General features: G+C 47.1%; 1 protein-coding gene across 4 annotated transcripts in view; it reads right to left on the bottom strand.

Moving 5' to 3' along the window:
• The window catches only part of CCDC57 (coiled-coil domain containing 57), a 151,593-nt gene that overhangs the window by 51,508 nt on the left and 74,635 nt on the right, over nt 1-25,450 (bottom strand). For all 4 annotated transcript variants that reach the window (XM_075071947.1, XM_075071946.1, XM_075071948.1 and 1 more), the window contains exon 13: nt 17,270-17,370. In XM_075071947.1, the coding sequence (XP_074928048.1) occupies nt 17,270-17,370 (101 nt within the window). The remainder of the gene's footprint in view (nt 1-17,269; nt 17,371-25,450) is intronic.

Raw genomic sequence — 25,450 nt, forward strand, 5'->3', positions numbered from 1 at the left:
TTCTTCTTCTTGTCCCATTGGTACTACGCTTAAATAATTCCTCTCCGTCCCCGATATATCCTTACATTATTAAGGCAATCATATCCTCCCTCAACCTTCTTTTGGTCTAGAAACAAGCCAAGCTCTTTGAGTCTTTCATAAGATCAGTTTTCCATTCCTTGTCATCCCAGTAGCACCGTTCCGTTTATTCATCCTTCTTAAGATGGAAGACCAGAATTTTTTTGCACACAGTATTCCAGATGAGTCTCACCCAGTGCTTGTACAACAGGTACTAACAACTCCTTATCTTTGCTGAAATACCTAACCTGATGCATCCTTAAACTGCATTAGCTTTTTTAACGACATATCACATTGCAGCTCACACCCCGCGGATCAACAATACGCCGAGTCTTCTTCTCTAGTTACTCCAAACTGATGTATCCCCATTATAACTAAAATTCTGTAATTAATCCCTAAATGCATGACCTTGCACTTTTCACTATTAATTTAACCCTAGTCTATTACTCAGTTTACCCGGTCATCAGATCTTCCTGTATGATTCCACTGCTCTTTCTCTGCAGCAATGTACCTCCCACTTTTGTTCATCTGCTAACTGTAATTGGCCACATTCCCGCTATTTGTGCCCAAGGTCAGATAATAAAACGGGGATAAGATTGGTCCCAAAACTGATCCCTGAGAACTCCTGTAACCTCATCCTGCTTGCGCATCACTTTCTACAACTCCTCGCCTAGATTTTGTCCACACTTTCCTTGGAGAGCAGGCTTCTGCTTAGTTTCTGCAACTTTGACTTGAATCATTCCAGGCCTCCTCCGCCTTTAATCCACAGTTCTTCAGTTCCATCCACTTCCCTAACTAATTCCTTCACTCTTTAAAGTTACCCTTTTGAAAGTCAAACCCTAGTCCAGATTCTATTTCTGTGTTTATCCTTCATCTAGTTTTGAAACTGAATTAGCTCATGATCACTTGAACCAAGGTTGTCCCCTACAACCATTCTCTATGGAGGTCCTCATATCACCAAACCAAAATCTAAATGGCATCCCCTCTTGTTGGTCTTCTTCTCAAACTTTGTGAAAGAACCATCAGCTATCACATCCAGAAAATCTGGCCCTATTATTACTAGAACTTATCCTCCACCTGTATCTGGAAGTTTAAGTCTCCAAGGATCACACAATTTTCCATTAGTGTTTACTTCATAAAAACATAACGAAGGTCTCTATCCTATCCAAATCAGATCATGGCGTCTGCACACACCCACACTTCCCAGGGAGCTCTGGTAGTTCTCTCGCAATGTGAGATTTTGCCCAACAGACGATCCATGCCATCACTTCTTTTCTTTACAGATCGTACCTCATCATTTGATTACAGGCTACTCTACCCTTGCCTTTATTTCTTGTCTTTCCTAAACAGCACATACCTTCAATCCTGCCACTCATCTGAACTTATATTTCCACATGTTTCTGTTATCCCTATAATATCCGGTTCACTTCCTGCAGCAGTAGCTCTAGTTCTCCTTTGTACTAAAGGCTCCTCGCATTAGTGTATAGAATCTTAATTTTTTCCATCATTGCTCACTGACATTCTTTAGCCAGTTAGGCACAGACATTTCACCACCAGTAGCACCTATTAGACTGGGATTACACTAACCTCCTCCTATGTCCATTCTTCTGCCCACGCTGTATCCCCTCTACTTTGTTTTCTTCCTCTCATGTTAAATTCTGGCGTGGAGATTACCCTGCATCTCCCCAAATTCCTAGTTGAAAGCTTCTTAATCATTGTGAGCCTCCATGTCCCTCCTTACTCAGGTGAAGTCATCCCAAGAGAATATCCTTGTCCATGAATGTTCCAGTGGCCTACATCCAGCCCTCCTTATAGCACCACTGCCTGAGCCATCTGTTGATGCCATGATCTTGTCACACCTTTGTTGCCCTTCTCTAGGAACAGGCAGAATCCCACTGAAGATCACCTAGCCTCGATTTCCTTAAGCGTCCTCCCCAGTTGGCATAGTCTCCCTGATACCTTCCAGCAAGAATCTAGCCATATCATTCATTCCCACAATGGAAGGACACAAATCAAGGATTTTCCTGCTCCCATTAGATCCTTTTCAGCCTCAGGTCCACATCTCGTCTTAGCACCCGACAGACGACACCCTTTCTGTTCTCCAGATCAGCTCTAGTTACAGTCCTGTCTATTCTTTTCAGTAAGGAGTCTCCAATCATGTAGACTACTTTCCTGTGACAGGGTGATTGATTCTCTGGTCTATCCCCTGCTCCCACTGGCTGCAAGTCCTCTCGATTCCTATTCACCCTTGCAATCCTCTGCAACCCATCCCGTATCCTCCTGGGGCTCATATTTGGTGTTGTCTCCATTGACTCTTCCCCTATGACTCTTCCTCATAGGTCATGTTTTCTAGATCTTTAATCATTTTTTATGCTCTTCTCTGTCTCTCTCCAGTTTGTCCACATCTTTCCTGAAATGTGGCACCCAGAACTGGACACAATACTCCAATTGAGGCCTAATCAGTATGGAGTAGAATGGAAGAATTACTTCTCGTGTCTTGCTCACAATATTCCTGCTAATACATCCCAGAATGATGTTTGTTTTTTGGGCAACAATGTTACACTGTTGACTCATATTTAGCTCGTGGTCCACTATGACCCCTAGATCCCTTTCCGCAGTTGTTCTTCCTAGGTTGTCATTTCCCATTTTGTATGTGTGCAACTGAGTGTTCTTCCCTAAATGGAGTACGTTGTATTTGTCGTTGTTGAATTTCATCCTATTTACTTCAGACCATTTCTCTAGTTTGTCCAGATCATTTTTAATTGTAATCCTATTCTCCAAAGCACTTGCAATCCCTCCCACCTGGCAAACTTTATAAGTTATAAAGGTCCCCATATAATACCAGCCTTCTCCTGCTGCCAAGCCTAACTACATTAGCTTGCAACAGGAGAAGGTTGGTATCCTTGATGGCAGGGGCATGTGCAAGGGCAGGCAAGCAGGCCTCCCCAATCAGTGGGGGCACAGAACTCCTCTGGGGTGGGGGCTGGGAGAACAAACTCCTCTGGCCTTGGGGCTGCGAAGGGAGGGAGGAAGAGCCAGCTCCACCAGCCCTGGGAATACTGGGGGAGGAGTCAGAGCTAGCTCCACCTGCTGTAGCAGGAGAGCCAGCTCCTCATCCCTGGGCCAGGGTGGGAGATGACAATCCCCCCACCACACACACACACAGAGGGCCGGAGGAAAGCAAGGGAGAGCCAGCTCCACCAGTGCTGTGGCGGGGAGAGCCAACTCTTCCAGCCATGGAAGGTGGAAAGAGGCAGCTCCTCCAGCCATGGGGGGCACAGAAAGTGCCCCACCAAAAACAGCCAAATTTTTATTCCTGGGCATGCAGCTGCTCCGGGAAAGGGAATGGTCACTGAAATCAAGTACTAGGTCTGGCAGGAGACTGGCCTGGCTCTCTTCCCTCTCCCCCTGGGAGATGGAGGAAGTTTTTTCCCTTATGTAGTGCCCCTGAGGGAATAAGAGTCACTGAGACTATGTGCTGTGACACAGGGGCAGGGGAAGCCTGGCCTGGCTCCCCCTCTCTTCGTGGGCAACCTTCCCCACGTCTTGTCTCCAGAAGGGTGATGGACCTTGTGTGGTTTCTCAGCAGAGCCTGGCTGGTCTTTCTCCCACACTTTCAGAGGGCTCTTTTCTCCCTGGGTTCCCAGTACCATGCTGCTATTTCTCTTGTGGTGGCATAAGCCTAGTCTTAAATTAGAATATTCAAATTCAGCTATTTTGGCATGCTGACAATGCAAATGACAGAAGGGAAATAGTGATTTTAAAAAGTTTATACTTCAGGCAAGCCTGAGCAGAATTTCATAGAATGAAGAAAAGGCACATCCATGGCCCCAGGGCTTCCTCCCTGCTGAATTTAAAAGCTTGCTGCAAACAATGGAGATGTTAAAACTTCTAAAAAAAAATCACAATCTTTTATAACGGAAAGTGTTAGAAAATTTTAATATAAGGATTACAACCAACTCCCATGGCAACTTAAAAATGTAATTTTTAAAAATGCATTTGATTACTGAGTTCTATATAGGGAGCCCTATTTTATGTATATAGCTTCAGGTATATATGTATTAGCAATACTACAAAATGAAATAAAAAAGGTGCAAGACTGGAGGATAAAATATATATGAAGAGAGTCAGAGGGAATTATAAAGTGAAAATACGGCATGTATAATTAAGTTGTAACTCACAAGAGTGATGTAAAAGACAGTCCTCTCTTATCTGGTCCCTGTCATATGACTTTGGTCAGGATTACAAAAGATTATGCCCTATTATATAGAAGGATCAATATCTACTAACTGCAGAGGTTACCACTGCAGCTTGGACTGGCCAATTGGAACTTTGCTTGAAGAACTAGTCCCTATCCTGGTCTTCTTCACTGTTCAGTCCTCCACTCACAATGCCATTGGTCCCTATACTAAATGAACCGAGCATCTTATCAGAACTGCACTGCTACAGACTAGGAACCGAATGGCTAGGCAGCAGTTCTGCAGAAAAGGACCCAGGGGTAACAGTGGACGAGAAGCTGGATGAGTCAACAGTATGCCCTTGTTGCCAAGAAGGCTAACGGCATTTTGGGCTGTATAAGTAGGGGCACTGCCAGCAGATTGAGGGACATGATCATTCCCCTCTATTTGACATTGGTAAGGCCTCATCTGGAGTACTGTGTCCAGTTTTGGGCCCCACACTACAAGAAAGATGTGGAAAAATTGGAAAGAGTCCAGTGGAAGGCAACAAAATTTATTAGGGGGCTGGAGCACATGACTTGCGAGGAGAGGCTGAGAGAACTGGGATTGTTTAGTCTGCAGAAGAGAAGAATGAGGGAAGATTTGATAGCTGCTTTCAACTTCCTGAAAGGGGGTTCCAAAGAGGATGGATCTAGACTGTTCTCAGTGGTACCAGTTGACAGAACAAGGAGTAATGATCTCAAGTTGCAGTGGGGGAGGTTTAGGTTGGATATTAGGAAAAACTTTCACTAGGAGGGTGATAAAGCACTGGAATGGGTTACCTGGGGAAGTGGTGGAATCTCCTTCCTTAGAGGTTTTTAAGGTCAGGCTTGACAAAGCCCTGGCTGGGATGATTTAGTTGGGGATTGATCCTGCTTTGAGCAGAGAGTTGGACTAGATGACCTCCTGAGGTCCCTTCCAACCCTGATGTTCTATGAACTCTGTTTGTTCTGTTTTGGACAGAATGAGCTGATCACTAATCAGGGGTCTCATCTTGCTCAACCTAAAGATGTCTCCCTGAGCCACTGCAAAGCTCTAACCTTTAGCCTATTCCAGTCCTCTGAAGTGTGGGAAGAATACCATTTGATGGCTCCTTTCCTGTCTTGAGGTGAGGAAGGGTGATGCTTCTTATAGTTCTGCTCCTCTCCTTGCCTCCAAGGAAGAGGGGAAGAATCTTCTAGCACCAGGTATATCCCACTTAAAAGACCAAGAAAGAGGAATTTGGTGGATAACCCTTTCTTCAGACTACCTGAATCCTCCCCCGCGCTCCGTGCCCCACTTGCAGGCTGAGGAAAGACAATTGAGAATCAGCAAGTGACCAGGTTGTCTGTAACAAGTGAGTGAGTCCCTTACTCTTCCCACTTTACTCGGGAAGATAGAGACAGTGGATTAAGAATGCATGTCAAAAGATGGCACATGGACAACTGGGCAAATGAGTGATACGAGAAAGCAGTAGTAAGCACATGATGAAGGAGCTGCAGTAGCAAGTAACAGGTATGGCATATGTCATTGTAAATGATGGATGATAGTGATGGGAGGGAATGGAAAAGGCCAGGGCAACAGAAAATGAGTGACTGATGGGGTGGGAAGCAATGGTGAGAGAAGAGGGAGAAGCAGGGAGGAATGAAGGGAAAGGCAGAAAGGTTAAGAATGGAGAAGAGGAGGGTGGAATAAGAAGTAAAAAAAGAGAAAATAAGGTACAGGCCCAAAGAACATAAGAACATGGGGAAGAAGGGAGAGACCACAGGGAAAGAAAGAGGAACACCACCACCACTCAGTATTTATGTAGCATTTTATATTAGCAAAGCGCTTTGCAAATATGAATTAATGCTTGCAACTGCACTGGGTCAGCATTACCAGCCCAACTGTTATCCTTAGAGATATGTCGCTCATGTCCATTCCAAGTAGGAAGGTTTTTTCCCTAGTGGTACCAGTTGGGTTCGCTCAGGGGCCCCCTGAAGTTGCACTTTCATGGTGTCACATACTGGGCCCTGCTGACCCACCACCTCTCCAGCTTCTTCTTGTCGGATTACTCCGACAGAGGGGAAGATGGGTGGGTCTTGGAAAGGACATGACCAGAAAGCACATTGTTTGTTCAGCAGTATACACTTGGACTGAGGTTGAGATGGAAATAGGAGACAGACTTGTTGGAAGTCTCTGGGTAAGGATAAAAGGGGTAAAAAACAAGGGTGATGTCATGGTAGGGGTCTGCTACAGACCACGTAACCAGGAAGAAGAGATGATGCTTTTTTTTAAACAGCCAACAAAATCATCCAAAGCACAGGACTTGGTGGTGATGGCGGACTTCAACTACCCAGACATCTGTTGGGAAAAAAAATCACACAGCAGGACACACATTTTCCAACAAGTACTTGGGATGTACTGGAGACAATTTTTAATTTCAGAGGGTGGAGAAAGCTACGGGGGAGAGGCTGTTCTAGATTTGATTTTTAACAAATAGGGAGGAACTGGTTGAGAATTTGAAAGTGGAAGGCAACCTGGGTGAAAGTGACCATGAAATGATAGAGTTTATGATTCCAAGGAATGGTAGGAGGGAGAACAGCAAAATAAAGATAATGGATTTCAAGAAAGCAGACTTCAGCAAGCTCAGGGAGTTGGTAGGTAAGATCCCATGGGAAGCAAGTCTAAGGGGAAAAACAATTGAAGACAGTTGGCAGTTTTTCAAAGAGACATTATTACGGGTACAAAAGCAAACTATCCCACTGTGTAGGAAAGATAGGAAGTATGGCAAGAGACCACCCTGGCTTAAAAATCAAAAAAGAGACCTACAAAAAGTGGAAACTGTGTCAAATTACAAAGGATGAATACAAACAAATAACACAAGTATGTGGGGACAAAGTTAGAAAGGCCAAGGAACAAAAATTAGATCATACTAGCTAGAGACATACACAAGAAAACATTCTACAAATACATTAGAAGCAAGAGGAAGACCAAGGACAGGATAGGCCTGTTACTCAGTGAAGGGGGGGGGGAGGAACAAGAACAGAAAATGTGGAAGTAACAGAGGTGCTTAATGACGTCTTTGTTTTGATTTTCAACAAGAAGTTTGGTGGTGATTGGACGTATAACAGTGAATACCAGTGAAAATGAGTTAGGATCAGAAGAGGCTAAAATAGGGAAATGTGATGGGGCAAGGCCAGATGGCTACAGTAAAGTACTGTGAAACAGGTATGTTAGCCCCAGGCTAAACAAATCCCTAGGACTATGGTAACCAAATGGCAGTTGCTCCAGGTTAATCAAGGCACCTGGAGCCAATTAAGACCTTTCTAGAAGGCAGTAGAGAGAGCTACTTTAACTAGAACACCTGCAGCCAAGGAAGCTATCAGGCCTGGTTAAAAAGGACTCACTCCAGTCAGGCAGGGGGACAGAGGAGAAGGAGTGCAAGTGAGAGCTGGAGCAAGAAGGCAAGGACTGAGAGTGAGAGAGTGTACTGCTAGAGGAACTGAGGAGACAAGCATCATCAGACACCACAGGAAGAAGTCCTTGGTGAGGATAAAGAAGGTGTTGGAGGAGGCATGGGAAGTAGCCAGGGAGTTGTAGCTGTCCTGCAGCTGTTACAGGAGCACTATAGACAGCTGCGATCCAAGGCTCTGGTTGGAACCCGGAGTGGAGGGCGGGCCTGGGTTCCCCCCAAACCTCCCAACTCCTGATCAGACACAGGAGGAGTTGACCCAGACTGTGGGGAAGATCACGGAGGTGAGCAAATCTGCCAAGAAGCGCAGGACCCACCAAGGTAGAGAAGGAACTTTGTCACAGGAAGAACAAGTTAAAAATTACTTAGACAAATTAGATGTCTTCAAGACACCAGGGTCTGATGAAATGCATTCTAGAATACGCAAGGAGCTGACTGAAGAGATATCTGAGCCATTAGCCACTATCTTTGAAAAGTCATGGAAGATGGGAGAGATTCCAGAAGACTGGAAAAGGGCAAATATAGTGCCAATCTATATAAATGGAAATAAGGACAACCTGGGGAATTAAAGACCAGTCAGCTTAACTTCTGTACCTGTACAGGGCTGCCCAGAGGATTGAGGGGGCCTGGGGCAAAGCAATTTCAGGGGCCCCTTCCATAAAAAAAAAGTTGCAATACTATAATCTTGTGGGGGCCCCTCTGGGGCCTGGGGCAAATTGCCCCACTTGCTGCTGCCCCCCCACCAGGCAGCCCTGACCCGGAAAGATAATGGAGCAAATAATTAAGCAATCAATTTGCAAACATCTAGAAGATAATAAGGTGATAAGTAACAGTCAGCATGGATCTGTCAAGAACAAATCATGTCAAACCAACCAGACAGCTTTCTTTGACAGGGTAACAAGCCTTGTGGATAGGGTGGATGCAGTAGACGTGGTATATCTTGACTTTAGTAAAGCTTTTGATACTGTCTCGCATGACCTTCTCATAAACAAACTAGGAAAATGCAACCTAGATGGAGCTACTATAAGGTGGGTGCAAAATTGGTTAGAAAACCATTCCCAGAGAGTAGTTATCAGTGGTTTACAGTCATGCTGGAAGGAAATAAAGAGTGGGGTCCCACAGGGATCAGTTCTGGGTCTGATTCTGTTCAATATCTTCATCAATTATTTAGATAATGGCATAGTGAGTACACTTATAAAGTTTGCAGATGATACCAAGCTAGGAAGGGTTGCAGCTGATTTGGATGATAGGATTAAAATTTAAAATCATCTGGACAAACTGGAGAAATGATCTGAAGTAAATAGGATGAAATTCAATAAGGACAAATGCAAAGTACTCCATTTAGGAAGGAATAATTGGTTGCACACGTACAAAATGGGAAATGACTGCCTAGGAAGGAGTATTGCGGAAAGGGATCTGGAGGTCATAGTGGACCACAAGCTAAATGAGTCAACAGTGCAACACTGTTGCTCAAAAAACAATCATCATTCTGGGATGTATTAGCAGGAGTATTGAGAGCAAGACACGAGAAGTAATTCTACTCTACTCTGCGCTGATTATGTCTCAACTGGAATACTGTGTCCAGTTCTGGGAGCCAAATTTCAGGAAGGACGTGGACAAATTGGAGAGAGACCAGAGAAGAGCCACAAAAAATGATTAAAGGTCTAGAAAACATGACCTATGAGGGAAGACTGAAAAAATTAGGTTTGTTCAGTCAGAAGACAAGACAGAGGGGACATAACCGTTTTCAAGTACGTAAATGGTTGTTACAAGAAGGAGGGAGACAAATTGCTCTTCTTAACCTCCGAAGATAGGACAAGAAACAGGAAATTGCAGCAAGGGCAGTTTAGGTTGCACATTAGGAAAAACTTCCTATCTATCAGAGTGGTTAAGAACTGGAATAAATTGCCTAGGGAGATTGTGGCATCTCCATCATTGGGGATTTTTAAGAGTCCATGCAAGGTATTGAAAGATATAATCACATAACCAGGGTATAACTGAAATATTAAGAGAAATTGTTTAAAAATGGGAGAGGGATGGAATTCCAATTAATAATGTGCACTAATCCTGACGTGTAATTTTTGAAACTGATCAAACATGAAAACTCTCCAACTCAGAGAAATATGGAAGAAATTTCTTACACTATTGCCATCTATTGGATATCAATAGAAGCAGCAGATAAACTAAGCTAAAATCAGTGTGCCCTGAAAATCAGTACCCAATAGAAGATAAGATTGCCCTAAGGACTCTAGTGCTGAATGAATTTATAAAGAAACTTTTCCATACCAAACTATTCAAAATAGCAGGGACCTTACTCTTAAGAGTCTTTAAAATAAAACATCTTTACTCCTTGAAATAAGAAGTGTGTTAGCAGTATTAGAGAGGTGATGATTGATGAGCATAAGAAAATGTAATAAAAATCTTGATCATTTGTATTGATATATCATAACTGCTGAGCCTCAAACTTACCCTATGACAACTGCTTAAGAGACTGCATTTGTGTGTTCAGTACATACCTAGAAAATTTGATGTATGTAACTTAGACCTATACACTGTGTATATACTTGTGTGTTTTTGGATGAATGAAAAAACTGTTGATTAAGAACACCATGTGTCCTGATTTAAGAAATATTGTCCAAGGTAAAAATTGACCTGAAAAGAAGCTAGAGTTAAAATTAATAAGCTAAGGCCTTGTCTACACTGCCACTTTACAGCGCTGAAATTTTCTCGCTCGGGTGTGAAAAACACCCCTTTGAGCGATGCATGTTTCAGCACTGTAAAGTGGCAGTGTAGACAGTGCACCAGCGCTGGGAGCTACTCCCCTCGTGGGGGTGGGTTTTTTACAACACTGAGAGAGCTCTCTCCCAGCACCAGTGCTGTGACTACACAGCCACATTAAAGTGCTGCCGCGGCAGAGCTTTAACATTGGTAGTGAAGACAGACCCTAATTCTTCCCGAACTCAGTGAAAATGGGTTATCCTGATTAAATTCCATCACAATAGTGTGATGCAGTAGGGACTGTCTGCACAGTGAATGGGAGAGCAGGGGATGACTTTAGGTGATGGACAGTCCCTGAGCCTGTAACCTGAGCCAGGAAGGAGGAGTGAATACCTTTGCCCGAGAAGCTGGACAAAGGAAGAGAGCCTGCTGGAGAGGGTTTTTCAGTTTCAGTTTCAGGCTGGGTGGTGGAATGCAGGGAATCCCAAGCTGGGATCTAGGCTCCCTAAACCCCCAGAGGGACTTGATGGAGGGGTCCTGGTTGTGCCTACAAGCTCTGCTGTAGATTGAGTTCCTATTGTCCAATAAACCTCTGTTTTACTGGCTGGCTGAGAATCACTGAGGGTCCCAGGAAGAGGGGTGCAGGACCCTGACTCCCCCATACTCGGTGACAACTAGTGACCATAAACACTTATCAAATTGGCAAGTCTAGTCTGTTAGATTTCAGCTTTAAAATCTAACCGGCAACTCAGCAAATCCATAAAATTGACCCCCATTCATGCTTACAACTGGAAAACATGTTATACGTAAGTACAGCATTGTGATGTGTCATTCCATATTCTTTATGAAAATATGCTTATGATATGAATGACATAACTGAGATATACTTTATGCAAGATGGCTCATGTGAGATATCATTGGAAAGGTTATGATTTACTGAATGTGATTATCCAATTTGTATGCCTGTATCATTTCTGTACCTGAAGTTAGGAATATTGACTATGTATCTGTATTTCAACTACGGTACTTTAGGTGACGTCCACTGCCAACACTTCAGGTACAACAATGGAAAAGCCAGACAGGACGGATGGCCCATCAGTGAGGACAATGGACTGTGAAAAGCTTGGCTTTCCTGTGGACACTCCATACTGCTACTGACTCATGGACTCTGTGATACTACAGAGTCAGGTGGTCTTGTAACCTGATACTAAAACATTACCTGGGACTTCTTATAACTTTCCACTGTAAGGAAAGGGGGGTCAAGTTTGGGAAACAAAGGAATCCCACTTTAAGTAAATCCTATTTAAGGGTGGGGAGGAATGCAAACTGGACTCTTCTCCATTGCTGTCTGCCCAAGAAGAGACTGCAAACGCCACCTGAAGGGAAGGCAAGGGGGGAGTCCAGACTGAGACTGGGGTCCAGTCTGAAAAGGAATATAACTGGAACTCTGAACCACAGAAACTTTGCAACTTGCCTTCAACATCATCTACGGTGAGAAATACTATTTGTAACCAATTTCTTTAGTGAAACTAGCTTAGTCTGAGTGTTTGATTTCATTTGGTCAGTAATCTGCTTTGTTCTGTTACCGATTTTAAGTGGTAAAAGGGGTCTCTTATAGATAATAAAATTTGTTTTGTTTATTATTAAACCCAGTTTCTGTAATTTCTAATTAGGGAGGGGGAAGAAGTATGCACAGCTCTCTCTACATTAAGGGAGGGGGCAAATTTCATAAAATCTTTGGATTGTACCCCTTAAAAGGAGTGAGCAGAGTGTTGGAGCAAGTCCCTTGAACTGAGTCTTCCCAGAGTGATCTGCAGCTGAGTGTGGCCCTCCCTGTGTGTGGGTTAGAGGAGGCTTTAATTGCCTGGCTCAGCAAGACAGGTTAAAAGGGTCCCAAACTGGCAGAACAGGTAGACTCAGTGGCATCTCAGCACATCAGGTGGCTTCCTAAGGGGCATAACCTATCAGAAGCATAACCAGTCAACATAAAAACTAAATTCTTGACAGTAAAGTGATCTACATCAGAGGATCTCAACCTGTGGTCTGTGGACCAAGCTCCATTCAGGTGGTCCACAGATAGTTCCCTCTAAGGCACGTGCCTGGGCAGCTGCACACAAGACATTGACAGGTCACCCACCTAATTAGTGGAGCCGTGAAGATGTGGCTTCACTAATTAGGTGCTGGACCTGGAGAAGACACACATGTAAGGTGAGGAGGTGGCCTTGGAGGGAATAGGTGGTAGGAGGCAGTGGGTGAGAAGAGGGGGTGGGGTGAATTTAGGATGTGCAGGGCTGCGGCAGCCAGAGAAAGAGATGACTTTCCCCAGCTCCAGGACTGTGGCTGCCGGGGAGAGAGAGTCCTCCTTCCCAGCCCCAGCTTGGGGGCTGCTGTGGCAGGGGAGAGACAGAGACCACCCTTTAACATTCTCTTTGTTAAGCTAAATGAGTTCTTTCAGTCTATCCATTCAGGCATGTTTTCTACTCAAAGGCCTTGTCTACACTTACAGTTTTGCAGCGCTGGCCGTTACAGCTGTGGTCGTACAGCTGTGTACGGCCAGCGCTGCAGTGTGTCCACACTGACAGCGACCAGCGCTGCAGTGTGTCCACACTTGCACCAGTTGCAGCGCTGTTGTGAGTGGTGCATTGTGGGCAGCTATCCCACAGAGCACCTTGTCGTCCAATTTGCTGCTGGGGTTGTGGGAAGGGGATGGAAGGGTGCGGGTCATTCGCTTCCTGTCCAACGACCCTGGGTGCATCGCTTCCCTTTTCAGCCGTTTGGTGCCATTGTGATTCTGCAAGCGTGTGATTTCAGTAAGAAATGGAGCCCGAGCTGCTTAGGATGTTGCTGATGAATGTTGCCAGCACATCCCGTCTGGCAGTTGATCTATTCCTTATGCTCCAAAGTGACAGTGAGAGCCTCAGATGATGAAATAGATGCTGCTGACGCTGCTGACACTAAATGCTTGTCGCAGTAAGGACGTGCTCTGCAGCGTGAACGCCCACCTTGGGCTCGGGAAACAAGTACTGAGTGTGGGATCACATCGTCCTGCAAGTCTGTGGGATGACGAGCAGTGGCTGCAGAACTTTAGGATGCGAAAAGCCACTTCATGGGACTGTGTGCTGAGCTCGCCCCAACCCTGCAGCGCAGGACACGAGACTGAGGGCTGCCCTGTCAGTGGAGAAGCGGGGCTATTGCAGTCTGGAAGCTGGCACTCAGACAGCTACCGATGGTCGCAAACCAGTTTGGAGTGGGAAAGTCGACCATTGGAATAGTGGTGATGCAAGTTTGCAGGGCCATTAATCGCATCCTGTCGACGAACCGTGACTCTGGGGAATGTGCAGGACATTGTGGATGGCTTTGCCAAAATGGGTTTCCCTAACTGTGGAGGGGCAATAGATGGGACGCATATTCCTATTCGGCACCACCTGCATCCCCACTCGAGTACATTAATCGGAAGGGGTATTTCTCAATGGTTCTCCAGGCGCTTGTGGATCATCGCGGGCGTTTCACTGGACATTTACACAGGATGGCCTGGAAAGGTGCATGATGCACGTCATCCTTTCGAACAGGTGGCCTGTTCAGGAAGCTGCAGGCAGGGACTTTTTTCCCAGACCGTAAGATCACAGTGGGGGACGTCGAAATGCCCATTGTGATCCTTGGAGACCCCGCTTACCCGTTAATGCCTTGGCTCATGAAACCGTATACAGGGAAGCTTGACATGAGCAAGAACCGGTTCAACTAAGCTGAGCCGGTGCAGAATGACCGTGGAGCATGCTTTTGGCCGTTATAAGGGGAGATGGAGAAGTCTCTACGGGAGACTGGACGTGGGGGAAAGCAGCATCCACAGCGATTATAACCGCAGTGCTGTATCCTCCATAATATTGTGAAGGAAGCGGTGAAACCTTCATTGACGAATGGACCTCCGAGGTTCAACGCTGGAGGCGAATTTGAACACAGCCAGAGAGGGCGACTAGAGAGGCCCAGCACAGTGCTTCAAGGATAAGGGATGCCTAAGGAGCACTTTGAGGCTGAAAGCAACAGTAATGTTGGGTCCTTCCACTGCAGTTAAGAGCATTGCTCCCCAGCAGTTACCTGCAGTGGTTTCATTGATTTGCATGTTCCTATTTTTATACTTGTAGTACATGTTACAGTTTCTGTAATAATAAACAGTGAATAAAAAGACAAGAATCCTTTATTAAAAATACAGTACATAAAAGGAAGGGGGGTACGGTGATTATTTCCTCCTTGTTCTAGGGCGTTCTTTGGATGCAGTGGTGGATGCTGTATGCACTGTTTTTATTATTACATTTTAACAAACTTTATAGCCCATTTTGTTTGTTTTCAAATAACTTATTTTCTTTCTTTTTTCATCAATACTGTTTGTTTCTCTTTCTATCAAGAGTGGAGGATCAGGAGACTGATCCCGCTCAATGGTGTATATTTAGTATTATGTCACTAGGTGTATGTGGTGGGGTGATAAAACATTAAGTATTTGAACACTAACCATTTATTAGTTTCTAAGGAACAGAGCCTCCTGAAATGAGACTCTGTAGGTTGTTTTCTGTCTGATTTATAGATTTCTGCATTCTATTCCAGATTATTATCAAGGCTATATTCATATCCAGATTTTCTACTGATGTCAAAACACCACTATTGCAGGTTAGTGTTTTAACTAGCCATCCACAAGAAACTAAATTACAGCCCTGCTATCCCATACTGCTATATGCCTTTGTTATAATCTCTCTTTCTTTCTGTATTTACTTGTACTTCAGTTTCATGGAAAAAATGAACTCCAAATCAACATCAGGTTAGCATGATAATCTGTTTTGTCCCTTTCTTCAACCCTGTGTAAAACAGTAAAAGGCCAAAGTCTGTACTGAATACATACATAGCTTCTATTAAAGCCCCGCTCTCCCCGGCCGGAGCTCCGCAAGCCCCGCTCTCCCCGCTCTCCCGGCCGGAGCGTGGCAACCTGCAAGCCCCACCTCTCCCGGCCGAGCTCCAGCAAGCCCCGCTCTCCCGGCCGGAGCGCGGCAAACCTGCAAGCCCCGCTCTCCCGGCCGGCAGTAGCTCCAGCAAAGCCCCGCAAGCCCCGCTCTCCCGGCCGGAGCTCAGCAAGCCCCGCTCTCCGGGCCGGAGCACGGCAACCCGCAAGCCCTCCGCTCTCCCAGGCCGGAGCTCCAGCAAGCCCGCTCTCCGGCCGGAGCGCGGCAAACCTTGCTCTCTCCGCTCTCACCGGTCGGAGCTCGGGCAAGCCCCGCTCTCCCTACCTCTCCAGGCTCTAAGCCCAGGGCATGCAGTGCTAGCAGTGAGAGAGAGGCCTGAAAAGGAATGCTGGGCGGATAAGTCCTAAACTATTCCTACATGGAAGAGCCAAGTAAAAACGCTGGTGGAGTGTCCACACCTGCATGACCAGCGCTGCATCACCAGCGCTGGTCTCGCTACACCGGAAGCAGACCCAGGTGTACAGCCAGCGCTGCAAACAGGGAGTTGCAGCGCTGGCTGAGCTTTTAAGTGTAGACACCTGCTAAGTTGCAGCGCTGTAACCCCCTCACCAGCGCTGCAACTTGCAAGTGTAGACAAGGCCTTAAGCATTTTTATGGCTCTAGCAGGCAGCAAAATCAGACGAGTTTATCTAAGTGATATAGTTAAAAAAACAAACAGTGAATGTAGTTTGAATTGCATATAAAAAAAGCATCACACATTATGAAGCATGGTTTCTTTCTAGGACTCTGGTGAGATCACACCTAAAATACTGCGTTCAATTCCATGTGTCTCATTACAGGAAAGATATTGAAATATTTGTGGGAGTTCAGAAAAGAGCGATAAAAATTATTGGAGGATGGAAGAATCAATTTATGAGGAAAGACTAAAAGAGCTAGATCTGTGTAGTTTAGACAAGCAACAACAAAAGGTGGTAAGCATGACAAAATATCTGAAAAGTGTTAACATCAAGAAAGGACATGAACCAGGGACAGTACCAGACACTAGCTTGCCCCAGGCTTGGAGAAACAAAGTTGGCTAAAACCCACCTTTATTTCCTCTCCAGTCTTGGACAGCACTGATTAGCCAGATGGAGGATGTCACAGAGTGTACCTGCCCTATAGCACCCCCAGGGGACCAAGCCTCAGTTTTCCCATATATCATCAATAAGTTAAACAAGGCTTTACATAGTGAACAATGCCCCTTCTGAGGGGTCTTGTTTATTAAGGAATGGCCTAATGAGAATACAAGAAAAGCTTCACCTCAGCATCCTAGCTGGGCAATAGAGTCAGTCTTAGATTATCTGTTCCAACCACAGCCCACTACTCCCCTCCAACAGGGTTCTCTTGGCTCAGTCCCTTCCCTGGAGTCAGGCCTCTTGCCAGTTATGTGAGGAGAATCTTTTGCTGGTGCCAGAGGTCTATGGAGATCTGTCAGCTGCAGCTCAGCATATAGCTCCTAACAGGCTGGGCTTCCCGCCACTGTTCAGGAGTTCTCTGTCCCCTGCAACACACCTTCCAGGCCCCTGCTCTGGTGAGCTCTCCTGCTTAGCTCTCATGGGAGTACTTCTCCTCAGGAGCTTCCTGTCTCTAGGAACCACCTCAGCTGAGCCCTGGTAATCCTTTAGCAGGCTTATTAGCCAACCAGCCACCTACAGATTTAATTACTTCCAGGTTGATCTGAATTGGCTCATTCTCCCTTACAGGAATCTGTCACAGTAGGCTGGTCCCTGACACCTCTGTAAAGGCCAGCCCATGCAACAGATCTTGCTTCATATACTGAACATTACCCACAAAGAAAGTTTATATAACATATAAAATAGCAAAGATAACAGCTTTGGGTAGCTCAAGATTCTTCATACCTTTTGTATGTGCTGTGTTACCATGGAGTCCAAGTGTGCTGTTCTGGCTTCCAGCTTCTTCAAAGGAGCTCCAGAGAAAATTTCATCAGCACAAATTGCACCTGAAAGAAAAAAGATAAATGAAGCAAAAAAACCACCATAACATATTAGCATCTACAAGAACTACACCATGGATCAAGAATCTTTTATTTGAGGGATTTAAACAGCAACTATCTGGTCTGATTACAACACAGGTATATTGTTCCAGCAGAGGTAATGAATATTTTATAGTAGACAGTCTTGAACATGCAGATACAGTAGGGTAACCTAACAGTATATGCTTATTATTTATCTTTGATAGGCAGAAACACTTCCAGATAATACAACAGTGCTCATGATTTATGAAGCATGAGCATCCACCTCGCAATAACTTTGTTTAAAGGGTGCTATATCAGCAGAAATAATCTTGAGTACCTGGTATTCACATTCCAAAATTAGTTCCAAATGTAAATAGGATGATTAAGAGATGGTAGCCTTAGAATCAGAATACTTATTTTCAATAACCCTTGAAACCCTTTTTCCAGAAGACTAGGAAAAAAACTAATATTGTGCCAATATTTTAAAAGGGTGGACACGACAACTCAGGAAATTATAGAACTATCAGCCTGACATGGACCCTGGGCAAAACAGAATGGCTGATATGGGACTTATACGCAGGTAAAGGATAGCTCAGTGGTTTGTGCATTGGCCTACTAAACCCAGGGTTGTGAGTTCAACCCTTGAAGGGGCCACCTAGGGATCTGGGGGGAAAAAATCAGTACTTGGTCCTGCTAGTGAATGCAGGGGGCTGGACTTGATGACCTTTCAGAGTCCTTTCTGGTTCTATGAGATAGGTATATCTTCATATATAATTAATAAAGAATTAAAAGAGAGTAATATAATTAATGCCAATAAACATGGATTTATGGAAAATAGATCCTGTCACACTAATGTGATACATTTTTATGATGAGATTACACGTGATTGATCAAGGTAATAACGTAAATAATATTCTTAGACTTCTATAAAGGCATTTGACTTGGTGCTGCATAACATTTTGATTAAGAAAAAGACAGTTACTCACCTTTGTAACGGTTGTTCTTCGAGATGTGTTGCTTATATCCATTCCAATTAGGTGTGTGCGTGCCGCATGCATGTTCACCGGAAGATTTTTACCCTAGCAACACTCGGTAGGTCAGCTGGGTCGCTCCCTGGAGTGGCGCTGCCATGGTGGTGAATATATACCCCTGCCGATCCAACGGCCCTTCAGTTCCTTCTTGCCGGCTACTCCGACAGTGGGGAAGGAGGGCGGGTTTGGAATGGATATGAGCAACACATCTTGAAGAACAGTTACAAAGGTGAGTAACTGTCTTTTCTTCTTCGAGTGCTTGCTCATATTGATTCCAATTAGGTGACTCCCAAGCCTTACCTAGGCGGTGGGGTCGGAGTGAGATGTTGCGGAATGTAGAACTGCTGAGCCAAATGCCGCATCATCTCTGGACTGTTGTACCGATGCGTAATGTGACGCAAAGATGTGGACTGAGGACCAGGTAGCTGCACGACATCTCTCCTGGATGGGTACATGAGCCAGGAAGGCGGCAGATGAAGCATGAGCCCTAGTAGAATGTGTGGTGAGGTGGCTCATTGGAACATGAGCCAAGTCATAGCAGGTGCGGATGCACGACCTCACCCAAGATGAAATCCTCTGGGAGGAGATAGGTAGGCCCTTCATTTGATCTGCTACCATGACAAAGAGTTGAGGTGTTTTACGAAAGGGCTTTGTTCGCTCTATATAAAAAGCGAGAGCCCTACGGACGTCTAGGAAGTGCAGTTGCTGCTCTCGGCGTGAAGAGTGTGGCTTCAGGAAGAAGACCGGAAGGAAGATATCTTGGTTGATATGGAAGGCCAATACCACTTTAGCGAGGAATGCCGGATGTGGTCGCAGCTGTACCTTGTCCTTGTGAAACACTGTATAGGGGAGGTCGACCGTGAGAGCCCGAAGTTCAGAGACTCGTCTTGCCGATGTAATGGCTATGAGGAATGCTGTCTTCCAGGACAGGTACAGCAGTGAGCAGTTTGCCAGCAGCTCAAAGGGAGCAGCCACAAGTTTGGCTAGAACTAGGTTGAGGTCCCAGGTTGGGGCGGAGCGGTGGACCTGCGGGTATAAACATTCCAAGCCCTTGAGGAACCTTGAAACCATGGGGTGAGAGAAGACCGAGCGGCCATTCTCCCCTGGGTGGAAGGCAGAGATGGCCACCAAGTGCACCTTTATTGATGAAACAGCTAGGCCTTGTTGTTTTAGGGACCAGAGGTAGTCCAAGATGGTAGGAACCGGTGTCTCAGTAGGAACAGCGTTACGCTGCTCGCACCAGCAGGAGAAACGACTCCACTTGGCTATATATGTTAACCTAGTGGAAGGTTTCCTACTACCCAGGAGTACTTGTGCCGAGGCAGAGCAGCGTAGCTCGGACTGGCTTAACCATGCAGCAGCCATGCTGTAAGCTGAAGAGACTGCAGGTCTGGGTGGTGAAGTCTGCCGTGGTCCTGAGTTATGAGATCCGGACAAAGAGGTAGGGGGATTGGGTTGGCCAGCGAAAGGTCGAGCAACATGGTGTACCAGTGTTGCCTCGGCCACGCTGGAGCAATCAAGATCAGGAGGGCTCTATCTCTGCGGAGCTTGAGCAGGACCCTGTGGACCAGCAGGAATGGTGGAAAGGTGTAAAGGAGATGTCTCATCCACAGTATCAGGAATGCATCTGATAGGGAGCCCGGAGAGTGACCCTTGAAGGAGCAGAACACATGGCATTTCCTGTTCTTGCGGAAGGCAAAGAGATCTATGCAGGGAGAACCCCACTTCCGGAAAACAGAATGGATGACGTCCGGGCGAATCGACCACTTGCGAGACAGGAAGGATCTGCTGAGGTGATCTGCCAGAGTGTTCTGAACCCCTGGGAGAAAAGACGCTACCAGGTAGATTGAGTGGGCTATGCAAAAGTCCCAGAGCTGGATGGCTTCCTGAGAAAGGGGGGAGGAACGTGCGCCGCCCTGTCTGTTTATGTAAAACATGGCCATTGTGTTGTCTGTGAACTCTGAGACACAATGGCCTTGTATATGCTCTTGAAACACCTGGCACACTAGGTGGACTGCCCTCAGCTCCCATACCTTGATGTGCAGGGTCAGTTCTTGAGCTGACCAAAGGCCTTGAGTGTGGAGATCCTTGAGGTGAGCTCCCCAACCCAGAGCTGACGCGTCCGTGGTCAGGGCCACTGAAGGTTGAGGCGGATGGAAAGGCATCCCTGCACAGAACAGGGCGGGCAACAGCCACCAGTTCAGGGAGTTTCGTGAGGGGGGATCATGAGGATCATGTCTATGCTGTCTCTGCCTGGGTGGTATACCAGTTCAGCCAAGTTTGAAGGGGACGGAGGCGTAGTCTGGCACGTTTGGTCACAAACGTACAGGCCGCCACGTGACCTAGGAAGCCAAGACAAGTGCGAGCCAAAGTTGTCGGGATGTTTTGCAGGCCTTGGACAATTGATACCATTGCCTGAAACCGGGACTGTGGTAAGCAGGCTCTGGCTAGAGTGGAGTCCAGGATGGCCCCAATGAAGTCTATTCTCTGAGTGGGAACCAGAGTGGATTTTTCTATATTGATCATCAAGCCTAATTGCCTGAATAGGTCCTTGATGATGCCCACATGATGGGTGACTTGTGTCTCGGAGGTCCCTCGAATGAGCCAATCGTCGAGATAAGGGAAGACGTGTACTCAACGACGACGGAGGGAGGCGGCGACTACAGCCATGCATTTTGTGAATACTCATGGGGCTGCAGAAAGGCCAAAACAGAAGGACTATAAATTGAAAATGTTGATGGTTGACCACAAAATGGAAGTACCGCCTGTGTGGTGGGTAAATAGCGATGTGAAAATACGCATTCTTCATACTGAGGGAGGCATACCAATCTCTGGGATGATGGTCCCCAGGGACACCATGCGGAACTTCAACTTTATCATGAATTTGTTGAGTCTTCGCAGGTCTAGGATAGGTCCCAGACCTCCCTTTGCTTTGGGAATTAGGAAATAGCGGGAATAAAACGCCTTGCCCCTCGAGTCTTTCGGTACCTCCTCTATAACTCCCATGGTTAGGAGCATCTCTACCTCTTGCAAGAGGAATTGCTCGTGAGAGGAGTCCCTGAAGAGGGACGAGGATGCGGGGGGAGGCGAAATAAATTGGAGGTGGTATCCCAATTCTACCGTGCGTAGGACCCAAACGATCCGATGTGAGTCGGGCCCACGCAGGGAGGAAATGGGAGAGGCGGTTGTAAAAAGGCGGAAAAGGATCCTGGGAAAGAACTGGTACGCCGTCCTCGGGCGTCCCTTCAAAAGTTCGCTTTGGGTCCTGCGGGTGGTTTGGTGGGGCCCTGATTTTGACCCCCTTGGGGCCCAGACTGCCTTCTGTGATTCCCCCGGCCTCGTCTTCTGCTGAAGTCCTGTTGCGGCCTAGGCGGGTGGTAAGCGCGCTGAGGCTGAGGATGGAAGGACCTGCACTGAGTCACCGGGGTGCGCATTCCCAGCAAGCGCATGATCACCCTATTGTCCTTTAGGCTCTGCAGCCTAGGGTCAGTCTTTTCAGAAAATAGGCCTTGGCCCTCAAAGGGCAAGTCTTGTATAGTCTGTTGTAACTCAGGAGGGAGGCCTGACACCTGAAGCCATGATATTCTCCTCATGGCCACTCCTGAGGCCAGAGTTCTGGCTGCTCAGTCGGCCGCGTCCAGTGAGGCTTGGAGAGAGGTTCTTGCCACCTTCTTTCCTTCCTCCAAGAGGGCTGCAAACTCCTGGCAGGAGTCTTGGGGAACTAGCTCCATGAATTTGCCCACTGACATCCAGGTGTTGTAGTTGTATCGGATAAGTAGGGCTTGCTGGTTCGCCACCCTGAGTTGGAGGCCTCCAGGAGAGTATACCTTGCGGCCCAATAAGTCCATGCACCTAGCCTCCTTGGATTTTGGAGTCGGAGCTTGCTGGCCATGGCGCTCCCTCTCATTAACCAATTGCACGACCAGGGAGCAGGGAGGAGGATGCAAGTACAAATACTCGTACCCTTTCTAGGGTACCATGTACTTCCACTCAACTCCCCTGGCTGTGGGTGGAACAGAGGCTGGAGATTACCAGATGGTATCAGTGTTTGCCTGAATCGTACAAATGAAGGGCAAGGCTACTCTTGTGGAGGTGTCAGCTGATAAAATATCCACCACAGGTTTTTCTATCTCTAGGACCTCCTCCACCTGAAGAGTCATGTTCTGGGCCACCCGCCTCAGAAGATCCTGATGGTACCTCAGGTCAATTGGGGGAGGGCTGGAGGAGGATGTCCCCGCCACTGCCTCATCTGGAGAGGAGGAAGAGGAGAGGCCAGGTACAAGAGGGTCCTGCGTGGGCTCTTATTCTTGGGTGGTGTCAGGTTCAGGTGGGACCTGAGAGTCTGTCGGCAGAATGGATGCTTCATCCATACCTGCAGGAGGGAGGCGGTTTGCAGTCGCCTCTGGCACCCGATGTTCAGATGGCACAGAGCGTGGGGCTTCGGGTGCGCACTTTGGGCTTGGTGATATGCCCAAGGTGTCCAGAACGACTACTGATGAGGCTCTTGTTTTTGACCTTGGATGTCCTGGAAGACTCGGCTAGGCACGTCTGAGTAACGGTCCTGTGCATAGGAAGCACTGTTCACGTGAGATGACACTGAGGTGTGTCTAGACGACCAAGGAGGAGCTGAGAAACCCTGAGAAGGGACCACGTCTCTAGACGATCTCTCTCGGTGTGGCACTGGGGAGCGGTACCGGGCGCCATAACGGTACCATGAACGAGACCGGGACCTGCAACCGTACCGGTGCCGGGAGGTCAACCGGGACCTCGAGGCTCGTCACCTGGAGCGGCTGTGAGAGGTGCGGTGCCAGGAACGGTGCCGGGAGTGCCAGGCCAGAGAACAGGATGCTGAGCGGTGCCGCAAGTGCGACCGGTACCGTGATGGAGAGCTGTGCTGGGACTGCGAATGGCGTCGGGATCGGCAACGGGACCGAGAATGCTGGTGGGACCGAGATCTTGATCAGTGCCTTTCAGCGGTGCCGATAGAGGGTGGCCTCAGCAGGGCAGGCTTGTCAATAGACTGAATAACCCATACCGGCGGTGCCGGGGGTTGAGGTAGTGCAGACTCCGTCATTGCAATCAAGTCCCTCACCGCGGAGAAGGTCTCAGGCGTGGACGGGATACTGAGCTCAACCACAGCATGTGCTGGGGAGCTTTCAGGCACCGGACTCAATGGTCCTTGTGGGACCAGAATTGACAGTGCCAAAGCTGACGGTGCCGCGGCAGGTGTCGGTGCCAGGCAATCCGACTTAAGTGGGTGCTCCGACTGTGGTGCAGGCGGCACCAAAGCAGTGGGAGTCTTATGATGCTTCTTGACCCGCGGTGACAGGGAACAGTGCCGAGCGGCCTTAGCGGTACCGGGGCGATCCGGAGCCGAAAGAGCGCTTCTCTCTGAGACAGACTGTTCAGCGCTCGGTGCCGAGGGCATTGGACTAAGAGCTGCCTCCATCAGGAGCTGTTTGAGGCAAGAGTCCTGCTCTTTCTTCGTCCTCGGCTTAAAGGCCTTACAGATCTGGCACTTATCTGACAGATGGGATTCCCCGAGGCACTTAAGGCAGGAGTTGTGGGGATCTCCCGTTGGCATTGGCTTATGGCAGGCCGAGCACGGTTTGAAGCCCAGTGACCCGGGCATGAGCCCCAGTACCGGCTGGGGGGAAGGGGCTAATCCCCGATCCCCTCGCTACTATATACAGTAAATATATTATAAAAATGGCTAAAATTAACTACAACTATAGAGATTATAACTATATACACAAACTATTAAAGGAACTATAAGTAGCTAGGGAAGTGGAGATCAGCTAAGCCGTGCTCCACTGTTCCAACGACCGACACGGGTGGTAAGAAGGAACTGAAGGGCCGTTGGGTCGGTAGGGGTATATATTCACCGCCATAGCGGTGCCATTCCAGGGGGCGGCCCAGCCGACCCACCGAGTGTTGCTAGGGTAAAAATCTTCCGGAGAACGTGCACGCGGCGCGCACATACACCTAATTGGAATCAATATGAGCGAGCACTCGAAAAAGAACTAGAACAATACAAAATCAACATGGTATACATTAAATGGAGTAGAAGCTGGCTAACTGACATATCTCTAAATGTAAATCGACAATCATCATTGAACGGGTGTGTTTCTTTTAGTGGGGTCCCTCAGGGATAGATTCTTGACCCTACACTATTAAAACATTTTAATCTGATCTGGAAGAAAACAAAGTCATCACTGAAAGTTTGCAGATGACACAAAGATTGAAGAAGTGGAAAAAAATAAAGAGGATGTGTCACTGATAGCGATTTGGATCGCTTGGTAAGCTTGGTACAGGAAAACAGTAGGTGTTTTTATATGGCCAAACGTAAATGTATACATCTAGGAACAAAGGATGTAGACCATCCAATAAATACAGCCATCTCTATCCCGGGAAGCAGTGACTCTGAAAAAGATTCAGCAGATAATCAGCTGGATGCATATTATCTGGACCTGCTGATTTTAAAATTTCTACTTTAGTAGCAGCTGTTTAACATCCTCCTGAGATACTACTGGAATTGGAAAGAGTGTCACCGTTATAAGTAGTGCCCTTTGTTTTCAGGTTTTACCAAAGACCCTCCAAAAAACTGTAGGTTTTGAAAAATCCTGTATTCAGATTTTTCCATTTTCTACCTGGATTTTGTACCTGCTCAAACTCCCCAGGCCTGTTTGCACACTCCATAGCAGAAAGCACAGTGCACCTGCATGGGGGAGGGTAACTGCCAGTTGGTGACCACTGCAGCTGCACAAGATAGGCTAGGAGCCTGCTGAGACCACTGACTGCTGCAAGGAGTGGAAGGCTGCACCTGGTGAGTACTGGCTCCCTCCTGACCCCAGCCGTTCAGCACAGCCCAGGGCAAAGATTCCTGTCTGCTCCCCAAATCTGTCTCCTTCCCCACTTCCAGACCCCCCTCCTTCTGGGTATGCCAGGAAGCCCATCTACCAGGTACCTCCCTCCACAACTTCCCCCACCCATGAATGCTGGGCGCCCCTTCCCCCATCTGACACCTCCTCCCC

This window comes from Chelonoidis abingdonii, chromosome 13, assembly GCF_003597395.2.
Source record: "Chelonoidis abingdonii isolate Lonesome George chromosome 13, CheloAbing_2.0, whole genome shotgun sequence".
Taxonomy (NCBI): Eukaryota; Metazoa; Chordata; order Testudines; family Testudinidae; genus Chelonoidis; species Chelonoidis abingdonii.